The following is a 16,663-nucleotide window of genomic DNA, read 5'->3' as shown; positions in this document are numbered from 1 at the left end:
CACGAGGGGTGGGGCTGGTTCAAATGGGGGTTAACATTTAGTTGCAAATAGGGCAGCATTATTTGGTATTACGGCCCTGGATACAGTATATGAAACTGGTGGGTGATTGACTCTCCAACCTACCTATTAAAATAATTGTGTGGAGAAAGTTTATTACTAATTGTATTAAGAAAAATCTTTGCCGTGTTACCTGTGAGTTAAACATTCTAAATTCTTTTTCAGTGTAAACCTGAATACAAGGTCCCAGGATTGTATGTAATTGATTCAATAGTTCGTCAGTCTCGTCATCAGTTTGGAATTGATAAAGATGTATTTGGTCCAAGATTTACTAAGAACCTAACGGCATCTTTCCAGTGTTTGTATTCCTGTCCAGAGGAAGATAAGGTAGTAGAAGCTATTGTTTACATATAGTTTTAGGGGTGGCATATGTCTTAACGCTACTGTGTGTGTGTGTGTGTGTGTGTGTGTGTGTGTGTATGTATATGTGTGTTATATATATATATATATATATTATATATATAATATATATATATATGCACATACACATCTATATTCTCATTTATTGTGTATGTATGACTGTTGGGTGCTTTGCTTATCACAGTCCTGTAAAATGTGTCCCGGGGAGGGAGATATGTAGGCTTGTTTTTCTAACCCTTTTGAATTCCTTACTGTCTTTCTTCTAATAGGTTTAGTTGCAAGATTTCTTTCGGACTTGATCTGTATGTTGATTTCAGGGTCTCCGTATTAGAGCCATGTAGTTTATACATTCAAGAGATTAGAATTGGCATCATGCTCATTTCCCTTGATACGCGTTTCCTTTGTGTCAATACATTTTTGGAGGATTTCTCTCGGCTCTCTAGAAACCAGTGAGCAATATTAACACTGGTTTCTAGAGAGCCTCCTGGCTGTCAATTAAGCTCCTTATTTGCTCATAGTGATAGGCTGCCCCTGGTGAATATGCATTGATGAATGTGATGTAGACATCAACCTTTAAAATAATTGTATGCCTACTTAGAGGAACTTCAGCCTGCTAACTTTAAAATCGGTGCTTACTAGTGACAGTTTCTGGGGTCTAGCCCTGTCTTACCACAGCCGATTTTTTTTTCTTACCCGTTGCTGGCATATCTTGGATACAGAAACCAGCTGTTGTAATTTGCCTTGGTGAGGATTGGAGAATAGGTACTGATAAGTCAGGGAAACCAGCAGAACTACACTTGGAGTGAAGTTCTGCTGATTTAAAGTGGAGTTCCACCCATAAATATAACATTACATCAGTAGTTTTAAAAAAATGTCATTAGTCCTTTAGGAAATTTTTTTTTTTTTTTAGATGCCTTCAAAGTGTTGTTGCTAGGCAGAATAGTTAATCTTCCCACTTCCTGCACCTAGGTGCTTAATGCTTCCTAACCTACACCGCACAGACTCCTGGGAATGTAGTGGGTGTACTCCCCAGTCTCAAAGAATCATGTGACTTGGACAGCACAGGTGCTGAAACCTGATCTGACACTGCTTGTGCAACACTGAGCATGTGCGAGATCTGCAAGGCTGAAATCCAGGAAGTCATACAGTCTGGCTTCATGATGCCCACACTTAAGATGGCCCCAGTCAATTTCTATTTTATAAAGTGTCTAAATGCTGTAACAACCTAACAAAACGGACCTTAGTTTACTAGAATACATTAAGCTTGTGTATTACAGGGGTATTTATATTTAAAAAGTGAAATTGTGGCCGGAACTCTGCTTTAAATGATAAAAACGTTAAGCTTTAGCTTTTCAGGCCTGGATTAGGAGAACACTTTTATGCCTTTTTTCCATCCTACATACATTACAAGCTTAACCATCTTTTTGTTGGTTTCTTTCTCAAAACCTATAGAACTCAGAACAGGTTTTCCACACTTTGGGTATCTGTTTTGTCCGAACAAGAATTGCAATGCACTGTAGGCACTACAATCTGATCCCCTGTTTAATGTTTTCCAGTGCAAGTTATAATCTGCTGTGGTTTACAATGTTTCAGATATCTTGTCAAGTGACCCAGTGATTTGGTTTGAATACACTAGGGATCGACCAATATTTTTTCGGAGCCGATGTGTTACTGATATTTCGGCCACCTCTCAGGCCGATGGCTGATATTATGTTCCGATATTCTGTACATTTAATTTTTTTTATTTTGTCATGGTTATTGCTGTCACAAGGAATTTAAACATTCCTTGTGACAGTAATGGGCAGTGACAGGTACTCTTTATGGAGGGATTTGGGGTACGCAAGACCCCAAACCCCTCCTCTGCACTTGAAAGTATTCAAAATGTCAAGATTGGCATTTTTGTATACTTTATTTTTTAAACTGGTGCCTTTTTTAAGATGCCAGTAATCCAGGACGTGATATCGCGACATCGTTTCCGGGTTACTAGATCCAAACAAAGTTTTGGTGTCCCCTCCCGCTGCTTGTAATAACAGCCGAACGGCTGCTGAGCCACGTCGGTTGTTACAATAAAGCGGACGTCCGCTCTGAAGAGCTGCATGCATCATCCTGGTAAAACCCCTTGAAGTAATATCGGTTAGACCCCTTTCACATTGAGGAGTTTTTCACGCGGTACAGCGCTAAAAATAGCGCTGCTATACCGCCTGAAAAACTCCTCCACTGCAGACTCCATGTGAAAGCCCGAGGGCTTTCACACTGAGGCGATGCGCTGGCTGGAGACCAAAAAATCTCCTGTCAGCAGCATCTTTGGAGCGGTAAGAGGAGCGGCATGTATACCGCTCCTTCCCATTGAAAACAATTGGAAACCGCGGCAATACCGCCCGCAAATGCGCCTCTATAGAGGCGCATTGCGGGCGGGATTAACCCTTTATCGGCCGCTAACGGGGGTTAATACCGCACCGCTAGCGTCTGATTCCCGCTGCAATACCGGCGGTATAGCGACACTATTTTTAGCGGCGTTATACCGCCACTGCGGCTCCCGCCCCAGTCTGAAAGGGGCCTTAGTTTTGTTACCGATAACTTTTATAAAAGTGACTATCGGTCGATCCCTAGTATACACATTTTAAACTTTAGAATTCATTGGTTGCAAGCTTGTTCAAGGATCAGAATTTTGGGATCAAAGCCTGTACCAGTTAAAGGCAGTTTTTAGTTTTCTTTCCTCACTGGATTTCCCTTTACTGTTGATGATTTTGGCATCAGACTATAAACAAAATGGTAGAATTTTTGTAATTAAATTTTCAACCATCTTTCCAGAGTAAAATTGTCCGCGTTTTGAACTTGTGGCAAAAAAATGGAGTATTTAAAATTGAGATCATACAGCCATTACTGGATATGGCAGTGAGTGGCGCACCACCTGAATTACAGGCAGATTCGTCCGCTAATGAAGAAGGTAGGTATTTTTATTATATACAACTTGATGTTTAAAATCTTTTTTTTTTTTTTTTCTCCCCTTTCCCTAAAATCTGATTATTTGCAATTTTGTCAAGCATGTTTTGTCTGTTTACAAAATGGTAGAATATCTAAATCTGACTTCACCCTTGCATGAGCATAGTTTTTTTTTTTCTTTATATACCTTTATTTAAGCTGGCAAAGGTGTGTAATCATGTTTCTCTTCTTTTATATATCTAAAATATGACAAGTTTTTTTTTTTGTATTATACCTGAAGCATGTTCTTTGTATAATGTTAAAAGCAAAAGTTTTTTTTTTTAATTTTGCACAGATTGGGAAAACCAATTGTGCTGTTGATACCCAAATGGCTTTTATTGCCATAGTCAGCTATTTAAAGTTTTTTACATTGCTCATTGTCAAACCTGAATGCAAAGTAAGAGTGTAATATCCATCAGACAGGACTCGTAGGCTGCTTTCAGGTGATTGGACACTGGCAAAGCTTTTGGACATGTCGTCTTGGGTGTACCCCATAAACCTACCCCACTCCATGAGACCTCTTGTCTATGGGTGGACGCAGGAAGTCTTAAACCTTTTTGGGTTATACAATCACGTATAGGAGATTGAACACTGGCAACAAAACTGCTAGTATCCTAGGAGGGGGGAAGTTACCCTTGGGAACTGGGCTCTACATGAGGTGCTTTCCAGACTCCCCTTTGGTAACAAGTTGGTTGCAGACCTTTGCAGGTCCAGAGCTGTTGGCACTGCCTCAGGCCCGTGTCTGACTACATGCTTTGTGAGTAGACTGAGAAAATCACTGTGTGTTAACTTGCATATTAATGTTGCGGGACATTCAGTGTCAAGGGAGCAGCATATCCCTGCTACTGCTTGTGCATTGTAGAGCAGCTTTCATCAAATGGCGGCCTGCGGTCCAAACATGGACCGATCAATGCTTCTGTTCAGACCGTCGGGTCGCCAGTGTAAAGTGCCTCCACTTCGCCGCCATTGGTTGCAGGGACCGCGGGCATCCCCATTGTCTGTGCAGCAGCAACCTATTAATGGATGCCCATTAACCCCTCCTCAGCAGTTGTCTGCGAGTTATCCCTGGTGGTAATGTCTCGCTGTATACGGCCATAGTACAGTTTATGGTAACCTAGTCATAGATGGTCATTAACCCCTCCTGCACTGCTGTAGTCTGTGAGCAGTTTTTTTTTTTTGCTAATGTCTCATTTGTATACAGCTATGCTATAGCTTCCCCTCCCACTGAGTATCCATTGTTGGTGACGTCTGCCTTGCATGCCATTTGTCGAGTGGCTTACAATGACTTGGTCATGTTTGGCCAACACATGCTTCTCTGCATGTGCTCTGAGTGTCCCTTTTTTGTATTTTGTCTCTGGTATATTGTTTGCACAGTGCTCCATTGTTAACTAGTCACAGATGGTCTTTAACTCCCCTTGCTTTGGGATTGGCCTGTAAGTAATCTTTGCTGGCAAGGTCTCTCGCATGTTTTTGACCTAGCCCTAAATGTCTCCACCCTCCTGCTCTGCAGTGGATTCTTGAGTGTTCCTGGTGGGTTTTGTCTCTTTTGTAGAGAATTGTATGGTATTGGACCTTATGTACACTGCTTCTAGTAAACGGATGTTTAGGAGCAGTTGGGCATATATATTTTTTTTCCAACTGCTCCTGAACTCTCCTCTTATCAGTACATGTATACAGGGTCGTTTACAGGCGTTTCTAGGTTTAGAGTTTTTTTTGGAAACCAAAAAAGTTTACACGCTGAGATTGGAGGCATTTCAAGTGCCAAACGCGTTATCTTGCGTTCAGCCGCGTTTTTTCTTTAGACGTTTTTCATTTTGGTCCATTTTGAAGAAAAAATATTGTTGTATTTTGTAAACGCGGCAAAAAGGACGTTTTTAAATGTGGGATACTATCTGTCAAGTTAAATCGTTCAGGAGGCTGTAAAAACGTCCCGTGTACATTAAGCCATTAAGTCATGAAGGGCCTTTTACCCCTTTTGCTCTGCGGATAATCTCTAAACGACTCTTGCAGGTTCTGCATCACTTACTGTTTGAATGGCAGCCTAAGTCTCACTAGTCACAAATGGCCACGTGTTTGTAGTTGGTCTGTCGGTATCTTTTTGCTGGTGCCATTAACTTGCATACTGTTCTATGGTGCCTCGTCATGCTAGTCCATTAACTCATTCTCTACAGTTGATCTGTGAGTCACCTACACTCTTATTGACACACAAGCTGTGGTGGAGTGGCCTGTTCTGCCCAGGTCACATTTTTTTTTTTTTTTTTTGTGTACACCAAAGGTCAAACTGTGGTCTAGGAGCCTGCTTTTGGCATGAGAGTTTGGGTCTAAGGGGGTCCTCTTTAAGGCAGTCTCATATACCGTATAGCGCACCCCCAACCTAGGGGGAAAATTCCTGGAAAAAAAAAATACTTTGTTTGGATGCCCCTCGTCGGTGTCTTGCCCGCCGTCCATCGGCGGCCTTGTCTGGTCCTGCGTCCATCGTGGTGTCATCCCCGGGCTGTTTGAACCCCTCCCGACATATACCGAGCGCAGTACACTCGGGTATAGTCGGGCAGGCTCGGCTCCTCTGGCGTAAAGGACGTGACCGCGAGCGGAGCCGAGCCTGCCCGAGTGTACTGTGCTCGGTATATGTCGGCGCAGTGGTTCAAACACAGCACGGGTATCGGCGTATATCGCGCACCCACGATTATGCCCTGATTTTCGGGGGAAAAAAGTGCGCGGTATACGACGATAAATACGGTACTCATTTTCGATCCAGGGCTCTGCCACTTGCTGTTGTGGTCAGCAGGACCATGACTGCCCTCTGAATTCTTCTCGACGTGCCTTTGCTGCAAGGTTGTCTTCTCATCGTTCTTCTGGGATGTCAGTCGTTCCGAGTCCAGACTGTGGTCCGCAAATGTAGTGAAGTCTGGTTTACACGATTTAGTTGTACCAGGTGAATATTCTTGCCTCCTGGTACAATTTTTCATGTACAGACAGTCCCCGGGTTACCAAAAAAATTGTGGTTCTGTAGGTTTGTTCTTGAATTTGTATGCCAGTTGGAACAGGTACGTTTGTCAAGTAAATCCAGCCAAATAAAATATTTTCACTTCCTATTGTCTCCCTCTGTTTTAAGTATGAGTCATGCAAGTCAGATGTAGGTAACCCAGGGACTGGCTGTATAGAACATCCAAATCCCCTCGCTTTGTTGGCTAGTTGGCTTGAGTTTGCGGTGTTTCCACCCCATTTAGATTGCTTTTGAAGGTCACATGGTTAAGACTAAAGATCATGTCATGAACTATATAAACGGTTTCCCCTGTAAAAAAAAAAAAAAAAAAAAAATCCCCCCCCCCCCCCCCCCCCTCATTGGCTGCTGCCTGATATGTTTCCTTTTTTAAACAGACGGTCACTCTAAGCCACAGTTTGTATCCTGAACATTGTTGCTAGACACGTGTATCAGAGTTGTTAGTGTATGGACAACTTTGGCTTTGATAATGAATTGTTTAAAGTAGAAGTTCAGCCTAATACAATTCTAATAGGAGAGACTCAAGTCGCTCTGACTTAGAAAAAGTTTGCTGTAGTACTTTGGGGCGACTTCAGAGGCTCTTGCATTGACTTCTATACAGAAGTCGTTATGCAAGCTGCACTGAAGTCACGCTATGCGGGGAGGCTTCAGTGTCGGACGACTTTGAAGCCGCCTCTGTGTGAACCGGCACTAGACTATCACTAAATCTACTGGCAGACACATTCTAAGTAGAGGTCGACCGATATGGGTTTTTCTCTGGCCGATGCCGATGCCGATATTTAGAAATTGGGGCAGCCGATGGCCGATATATGAGGCCGATTTTTGCGGCCGATATTTTGGGCCGATTTTTGGATTGGGATGCATTGTGGAGGAGGATGGATGGTGCTGGGCGTGGGTGGGAGATGCGTTGTGGAGGGGGAAAGATGGTGCTGGCTGTGCCTGGGGGATGCATTGTGGAGGGGGATGGCTGGATGTTGCTGGCCTTGGAGGGGGGATGCGTTGTGGAGGGGAAGAGATGGATGGTGCTGGCTGTGGATGGAGGGAAGGGGGTGGATGGATGGAGCTGGCCCTGGGTGGGGAATGCATTGTCGAGGGGGATGGAGGGATGGAGCTGGCCGTGGGTGGAGGATGCATTGTGGAGGGGGAGAGATGGATGGTGCTGGCTGTGGATGGAGGGAGGGGGGTGGATGGATGCAGCTGGCCGTGGGTGGGGGATGCATTGTAGAGGGGGGTGGATGGATGGAGCTGGCCGTGGGTGGGGGATGTATTGTGAAGGGGGATGGATGGAGCTGGCCGTGGGTGGGGGATGTATTGTGAAGGGGGATGGATGGAGCTGGCCGTGGGTGGGGGATGCATTGTAGAGGGGGGTGGATGGATGAAGCTGGCCGTGGGTGGGGGATGCATTGTGAAGGGGGATGGATGGATGCAGCTGGTCGTGGGTGGGGGATGCATTGTGAAGGGGGATGGATGGATGGAGCTGGCCGTGGGTGGGGGATGTATTGTGAAGGGGGATGGATGGATGGAGCTGGCCGTGGGTGGGGGATGCATTGTGAAGGGGGATGGATGGATGAAGCTGGCCGTGGGTGGGGGATGCATTGTAGAGGGGGATGGATGGATGCAGCTGGCCGTGGGTGGGGGATGTATTGTGAAGGGGGATGGATGGATGGAGCTGGCCGTGGGTGGGGGATGTATTGTGAAGGGGGATGGATGGATGCAGCTGGCCGTGGGTGGGGGATGCATTGTGAAGGGGGATGGATGGAGCTGGCCGTGGGTGGGGGATGCATTGTAGAGGGGGGTGGATGGATGAAGCTGGCCGTGGGTGGGGGATGCATTGTGAAGGGGGATGGATGGATGCAGCTGGTCGTGGGTGGGGGATGCATTGTGAAGGGGGATGGATGGATGCAGCTGGTCGTGGGTGGGGATGCATTGTGAAGGGGGATGGATGGATGGAGCTGGCCGTGGGTGGGGGATGTATTGTGAAGGGGGATGGATGGATGCAGCTGGCCGTGGGTGGGGGATGCATTGTGAAAGGGGATGGATGGATGGAGCTGGCCGTGGGTGGGGGATGCATTGTGAAGGGTGATGGATGGATGGAGCTGGCCGTGGGTGGGGGATGTATTGTGAAGGGGGATGGATGGATGGAGCGAGCTGGCTGTGGGTGGGGGATGTATTGTGAAGGGGGATGGATGGATGGAGCTGGCCGTGGGTGGGGGATGTATTGTGAAGGGGGATGGATGGATGGAGCGAGCTGGCTGTGGGTGGGGGATGTATTGTGAAGGGGGATGGATGGATATATATAAAATGAGTGTGTATACAGGAGAGGTGTGTGCTCTAACATGTACACACTGTTCCCTCCAGCACTGTCCATTGGATGACACCTGTGAGCTCCCACGTGAGTTGGAGTACAATCACTAGAGAGCCGAGGCACCTATCAGAGATGATAGGAATACTGTACATTACCCCAGTCTCCAGCAGCACGAGAAATGAATCCTTCAGCCACGCTGCTGGTAGCCTGCGCGCCGGCCCCGCCCCCCCCCCTACCTCGACGGGCTGTAGGAAGCTTTTGTGATCTCTTCGCGCAGACAAGCAACTACTGCAGCTGCTTGGGCTTGTGACAAGTTTGCTTTCTGCTACAGCCCATCGAGGTAGGGGGGGAGGGGCCGGCGCGCAGGCTACCAGCAGCGTGGCTGAAGGATTCATTTCTCGTGGAGCGGGGTTTAGCGCGGCAGCCGAAAATCGGCCGATTTTTTTACAATAATCGGCCGATGCCGATTTCTTAAAAACGGCCAAATATCGGCCGATATATCGGCCGACCGATATATCGGTCGACCTCTAATTCTAAGACTAATCTTTCTAACTCTGTAAAGCAAGCGTCGCTATACATGCCTTTTCCACAGGCGATCCGGTCTGGTCCCACGTTGAGTTGTCAGCGGTGGCTTCTCTGTGTAGGTGTGTGCATAAGTGGCAGCCGACAACGGGAGCCCCATAGTAACTCTATGGGTGATGTCACTTCCCTGGCATTTCCCAGCCATTGTCGGCTCTCGCTTCCACACAGCATCCACTGTTGGAGATCGGACTGGATCGGCTGCAGAAAGTATGTGTTTGTATAATAAAGCGATCTTTGTTTTACAGGGTTAGATAGGTTTAGTCTTGGAATGTGGCTGCCAGTAGATTTAGAGTTGGTTTTAGGCTGAGCTTCTACTTATTAGTTTTTTAACTAAGGAAGGACTAGGAAGATATGACAAATTTGAAGTAGATGTACTGCATTTTATTTGCACAATGCATTGGCTTGCTTTATCCTTCTTCTTTTTTTTTGGTTTCTTTTTTGTTTTGTTTCTCCTCCCTCTCTGTGGCATTTGCTTTATTGCATGTAATGGGCATATTTAAATAGTGCATCGGTTTACATTCATTCTTTTGCAGGATCTTCACCGCCCTCTATGTTTTTTTCAACTGACCCCCCTGAAGAGCCCCTGGTTGCTGCTCCTGCACCTACTCCAGCACCTGCACCACCTGCACCTGCACCACCTGCACCTGCAGCACCCACAGTATCTGCTCCTGCTCTGAGTGTTCCTCAGTTACCAAGCTCAGAGGCTTTTGCAGCAGTTGCTCAATTATTTCAAAGTAGCCAAGGGCAACAGGTATGTTTATTTTTTTTGTCAACTACTTCATATTTTTGAACTTCTGAATATTCTCAATGTGGCAGGTTTCTATCAGGAGCTATTGATTTACGTTTTTAAAGCAAACGGACATTAAATGCAGTGTTTTTTTTTTTTTTTTTTTTGGCTACTAATACAAGACTCAAGTGGGCTTCTTTCCTCTCCTGTGTATGGAAGCTGATAATATGCCCCACATTTCTGGGTGTTTTCTTGTTTCTGGGACGATGGAGGGCCTCCGTAGAGCCTGCAATACAAGTGCAATGCTGTAAGCGCTTCTGTACTGCTGTTAACGCCAATGCTTTACATGCATGGGTAAATGCTAGTGCATGGAATCCTTGGCATTTTGCATGAGTACAGCCATTCACTTGTATTGCAGGCTGTATGTTGCACCATGCGGCACCCCAGCCATGTAAAAAATACTTGGAAGGGTGGTTTCAGCCTCTGTCCTTGTGCATGAGATGAATTCACAGTACAAGCAGCTAGAGATGTAAGGGATGGCTCATTTTTAAAACCTCGTTCCTGGATATAAAACCATATCTCTGGATATGAGAGCATTTTAATTTACTCCATTGTAGAATAAAATATTAAAGCGGTTTTAAAACGAAATATCATATATTGCAGCTTGCCAGACATCAGAAGCAGTGGCTGTATTTTTTTTTTTCTTCTAGTTTTTCTGTTTTCAACTCTTGATCCAGCCAGTAACTTTCCTCCTGTATTGGGATGTCCACACTCTGGATGAAGGATCAACAGAAACAAAGGACAGCAGCATTGTCAGCCTGGGGGGGGAGGGTAGTGTAAATGCACTAGAAGATTTAGATACACTAACAAATTGAGGTCAAATTCCAGCTAACACTTTTTAAAGAAACAGCAGTTTTTTGTTCTTTTTGAGATGACGATTTTACCTAAATCGGAGCTCCAGCCTGCCCACCAAAAGTCAGCAGCTACAAATACTGTAGCTGCTGACTTTTAATATTGGGACATTTACCTGTCCAGGGATCCCGCCATGTTGGCACCCCAGCCGATTTTACAATCGGCTCTCGGCTGCTGCCATCGCCATTCCTTGTAAGAGAAACTCACAGTGAAGCCTTGTGACTTCTTAGCTGGCTCCCTACTGCGCATGTGCAAAGGAGGGGGGCCGAAAAACGGGTAGCCGCCCCCAGGTGAAACTTGGAGGCTAAAAAATGTTTGCTTTTTGGTTTACCACCGCTTCAAAAGCACTTTATATTTAGGCTTCACTGATCCCCCTATGTGCAGCACTGTTTGAGTACACTTTTTTTTTTTTTTGTAAGGCACCTTTTTTACACAGGGCAGATTTCGCTTTGATCAGCAGGGGGATGATCTGTAAGGTGTGATCACTTGCTGATCGGGGCAGAACGGATGTCACACCGTGCCCGTTCAGTTTGTGCAGAGCAGACATCTGTCAGCTTTGTTTGGGCGACCAGGTGTAAACTGACTCTGCTTTACACCAGGCTACATCTGGTCCCCCAAAAATGGTGAAGGATGCAGTCCCTTACATTTTTTTTATCTATCTATAATATCTATCTATAATATCTATCTATCTATAATATCTATCTATCTATAATATCTATCTATCTATAATATCTATCTATCTATAATATCTATCTATCTATAATATCTATCTATCTATAATATCTATCTATCTATAATATCTATCTATCTATAATATCTATCTATCTATAATATCTATCTATCTATCTATCTATAATATCTATCTATAATATCTATCTATAATATCTATCTATCTATATATAATCTCTATCTATAGCAGTTGTAAAATGACAGTCTACTTATACCTGCCTGTCCATAAGACTCTGTGGACCTTCCGATCAGGTCCACCTGTCTGTTTTTCAGGCGAGACTAATCGGAATGGCCACGTGAGAGGGGCCTAAAGCTCCAAGCCTAAATGGCTATTTTTATGGGTGAATTGTATTGGCGTTGAGACCCATTTTGCATGCCAAGCCACTTTTTTCTGGGTGCACATCCACCTCTCAACTGTGCAGGCAGAGCATAGAAGTGGATGCAAACACAGCGACTACACAGACACTCGCATGTTCAAGTTTGTGCATTCACTCCTGCCCATATGTCTGATTTTGACATGGTAGTGTGCAGCCGCTGCAGCTCCATCCACTTCCATGGGCTGCCTCTGCAGCTCTGAGGTGGAAGCAGACACAGCAGAAAGTAGCTTGGCATGAATGTCAGGTCACCTGAACCCTTATGTTGGGGGGGGGGGGGGTGTCGTCTTCCCCCCCCCCCCAACATTTTATAAACTTGCATCATAATGTTTAATATAGGTAATGACATTCCTTATAATATTTGTACGAATTAAAAAAAAAAAAAATTTTTTACAGCTTCAGCAGATTCTTCAGACTTTCCAACAACCTCCGAAGCCACAGTCACCAGTTATTGAAGAGAATATATATTCCCAAGTACAGTCCATTACTTGTCAAATGAATACTCAACCACAGCAGCCTCACCCACAGCAGCCTCACCAGACAGACAGGAAAAGTACCCTTGATAAGGTGATTAACTTCTCAGATGTTTATGGTAGAGTTTTTATCTGCCCTTTCCTGTATGTCCTTTTCTTCAAGCATGTGGATTGTCTTTTACAGTTGCTGGACAGATTTGATTATGACGATGAACCTGAAGCCGCTGATGAGCCAAAGAAAGATGTGTCCAGTCCCACTCCTCCTCCACCTCTACAGCCTCCATTGTGAGTAAACTGACCTCAATAACTTCAGATCCCCCTAACAGGCCAGACTCTTTAGTGTGCATTATCCAGGCGTATGTTTGGATTAAAGAATTTGCATATATTGAACATAAAAGCATTAAAGATCACCTCCTCCAAACTAGAAGTATTGTGAAGAGATTCATTTTCAATACTGAGCGTTTTGTAGTGTGTTCCTATACCTGCCTATGCTCAACTTGCATAACAACTCCCATTGTTTGGTAATTGATGTCTGTTCAGATTCCAGAGCTCTGTTTCTTGTATGCTTGGAGAAGTATATTGGCTAAACGGGCATTTTTGATTCAATAGGCTGCAATAGGAGCGCCTGTAAATGTAAGATGCATCTGATGAAATTCCTCCTAGAACTCCTATCCTCCTGTGGCCAAATACATGAAGCCTGACACACTTTCACAAAGCTTGTAAAAGGCTTAAAAAAAAGATTTTTAAATCTTTTTATTTTCTGTCTGAGCCGAACTTGGTAGGCTGCCAGCCTTCTAATGTAAACAATCAAGCAGGTGTTCCAAGTTATCAAAAACTCTTTTTTAATGGTTATATTTCTTAAGTTTATATAGATTGGTGTTCATAGTCTGGGCACAGATGCCTGCACCTTAGGTATACAAAGTTATCGAAATGAACGCCTATAATTTCTGCATCAGGGCATTCTTTACTAGCTCCATTTTAATAATCTTTGTAAAATTACCAGCTGTGCATAAAGTGGACAGTTGTGATAGGGGAATCAATTTAAAAACCTGTGCACTTCACATCCTTACATGCATGGTTGAAAGAAACCTTTTCACAGAAAAGGGTTGTAGTTTTTCAGACATAATTAGGTTGTGCAAATATTGGGCACAATAGTGCAAGATGAGGAGTAATACTAGCAAAGCCAGAATTTAGACATGGCAGCCAATCAGCTTCTATCTTTAATTCCCACATTTTAAGCTGCATATGCTGAAGATGGAAGCTGGTTTCCATGCACAGCTTCCCCTGTTTTATTATAAATTCCCCCTATTGTGTTGTAGCGGGAATAACATTCCAAGGTGGACTGGAACTATAATTGGCGATGGCACAATGCAGGTCCTAGGTGGGGGATGGGTGCGCTATAAATTAATATTTATATAGTAAAAAACTGTGCTTATATATAAATATGTGAAACACCTGTGAATAATGGTAAATCTAACATTAAAGTCCATATACACTTAATTATAAATAAAGTCAAGCCCAGATCCCCATAGTATAAAACTTGGTAAGAACTGGGCTCAAGTGAATCAATCCAGTGATGGTGAAAAAAAGGAAAAAGAAAAAACGTCCCAAAGTAGATCCTCATAAAAAGGCTGGAGAAAATAGTGCTTCCAATGTATTCCACCTTCACCATATAACCAAACACCCGAAGTGGATAAGTGAAATGGCTCCTTACCAGATGGATATGTCCCTTAGTTTGGTATCAAGCAAGGAGACATAAATAGCTTAAACCAGGATCACTTTGTGGAGTCTGCTGTATCCTAGCAAGGATGTATATACCAGTCTTGGACGTCCCAATATATAACATGAAAGACAGAATGGTGCCAATATAGTGTAGTAGGTTTATTAAAATAAAAGGCTTAACATAAAAGGAGCCAAATGGCCGCCTACCATAAGGAGTGCCTGTGACCCGGCACTGAGGCTGTATCGCGTAGGGTTGGTGTGTCACAATGTATACCTCGAGTGTATACCGCTGTTTCGACCTCTCATCGGTGGAGCGTGCGTTCCACCTCGGCAATGTCCGGAACCAGCGTTGGCAGGAAGTGACGTTTCGTGCGTGGTTGAGTGCCGCCCCGACGTACGTTTCGTTGGGAACGTCTTCAGGAGGCGTGGACGTTTCGTTGGGAACGTCTTCAGGAGGCGTGGACGCCTCCTGAAGACGTTCCCAACGAAACGTACGTCGGGGCGGCACTCAACCACGCACGAAACGTCACTTCCTGCCAACGCTGGTTCCGGACATTGCCGAGGTGGAACGCACGCTCCACCGATGAGAGGTCGAAACAGCGGTATACACTCGAGGTATACATTGTGACACACCAACCCTACGCGATACAGCCTCAGTGCCGGGTCACAGGCACTCCTTATGGTAGGCGGCCATTTGGCTCCTTTTATGTTAAGCCTTTTATTTTAATAAACCTACTACACTATATTGGCACCATTCTGTCTTTCATGTTATATATTGGGACGTCCAAGACTGGTATATACATCCTTGCTAGGATACAGCAGACTCCACAAAGTGATCCTGGTTTAAGCTATTTATGTCTCCTTGTTTGATACCAAACTAAGGGACATATCCATCTGGTAAGGAGCCATTTCACTTATCCACTTCGGGTGTTTTGTTATATGGTGAAGGTGGAATACATTGGAAGCACTATTTTCTCCAGCCTTTTTCTGAGGATCTACTTTGGGACATTTTTTCTTTTTCCTTTTTTTCACCATCACTGGATTGATTCACTTGAGCCCAGTTCTTACCAAGTTTTATACTATGGGGATCTGGGCTTGACTTTATTTATAATTAAGTGTATATGGACTTTAATGTTAGATTTACCATTATTCACAGGTGTTTCACATATTTATATATAAGCACAGTTTTTTACTATATAAATATTAATTTATAGCGCACCCATCCCCCACCTATTTCCTATGTTATAATCCTTTGATTATTTTTGGGTAGCTGCTTATATTTATTTATCTATTTAATTTCTTGGCGCGAGATAGCACATACACAAACAATGCAGGTCCTGACCTTTTTAACAATATTTAGGTGACTGGACCCTTTAAATTGTTAAATTCACACCAGCCTTTATTTCCACACTTTGTTAACCCTGACAACATTTATCATGGTAATGTTGACAATTCTGCAGCTATGTATTCCTGATGGTTGTGTTTTTTTTTAGTGCTGTGATATTGCTAGGCTTTTGAATGTTGGCATGGCTTTTATTGTAATGTGTACTTTTGCAAACTAGAGGTTTCTTTTGTTAATGTATTAGTAAAGTAATTAATTTAAAAAATCTGCCAGACAGGCTTTTTATAACAGAATAGACCCTAGATAGGGGTGCAACGGATCGTCATTGATCCGTGATCCGAACCGAAAAAGATTGATCCGAACCGCACACACGTGATCCGAGGATTGTTTTCTAAAAAAATAAAAAATAATAATTTGCGCATGTTCAGTCCACACACAGCGTGGTCATGGCGAACGGAGGAGCTTGAATGCCCCGCGTCATTTAAATCCCCATGTATGGGAGCATTTTGGCATCCCTGTCAAATATAATGATGAAGGAAAGAGGTTAGTGGATAAAACCGTGACGGTGTGTAGGCACTGTAGCACAAGAATGCCATATGACAGTGGGAACACATCAAGTATTGTCACTAGGGGTGCAACTGATCCGTACGGATCAGCACCTTCGGGTCAGGACACGCGGCGATCCACGGGCCTCCCGGTCCATAGGAAAGGCCGCGGCTTCGGCCTAGCTATCGAAGTGGCGGCCATCGAGGTCCACCCGGCGCGGGGGATGCAGGCTGCTCCTCGGAAGTTTGTGGGCACTTGAGCTCAATATGTCATTGACTCCTAACAGCCCAGCGATGAGCTCCATGCTGCACCTTGAGGAGTCCACACGGGGAGCCGCTGCCGCCGCACCGGGCGTCCTGCTGCTTGCCAGAGAAGAGAGAGGAGGCGATCGGGGGGATCTGTATGGACTGAGCATGTAGGGGGGATTTTCACTAGACACTCCGGCCGATCAATGACACTAAAGGGATCTGATGATTGGGATAGTTCAGGTCACAGTAGGGAACTGGTGACACCACTTTCGTACATGGGGCTGCGACTTCCACTTGGCTGCA

General features: G+C 44.6%; 1 protein-coding gene across 1 annotated transcript in view; it reads left to right on the top strand.

Annotated features, from left to right (window-relative positions):
* Nucleotides 1–16,663, top strand: part of SCAF4 (SR-related CTD associated factor 4) — a 129,063-nt gene that overhangs the window by 31,526 nt on the left and 80,874 nt on the right. Inside the window, 5 exon segments of the mRNA XM_040338868.1 lie at nt 223–384; nt 3,229–3,364; nt 9,821–10,038; nt 12,426–12,596; nt 12,687–12,787. Coding sequence (XP_040194802.1) covers nt 223–384; nt 3,229–3,364; nt 9,821–10,038; nt 12,426–12,596; nt 12,687–12,787 — 788 coding nt within the window.

Source organism: Rana temporaria, chromosome 2, assembly GCF_905171775.1.
Source record: "Rana temporaria chromosome 2, aRanTem1.1, whole genome shotgun sequence".
Taxonomy (NCBI): domain Eukaryota; kingdom Metazoa; phylum Chordata; class Amphibia; order Anura; family Ranidae; genus Rana; species Rana temporaria.
The sequence above is the reverse complement of the archived record's forward strand: the minus strand, read 5'-3'. Positions and strand labels throughout refer to the sequence as shown.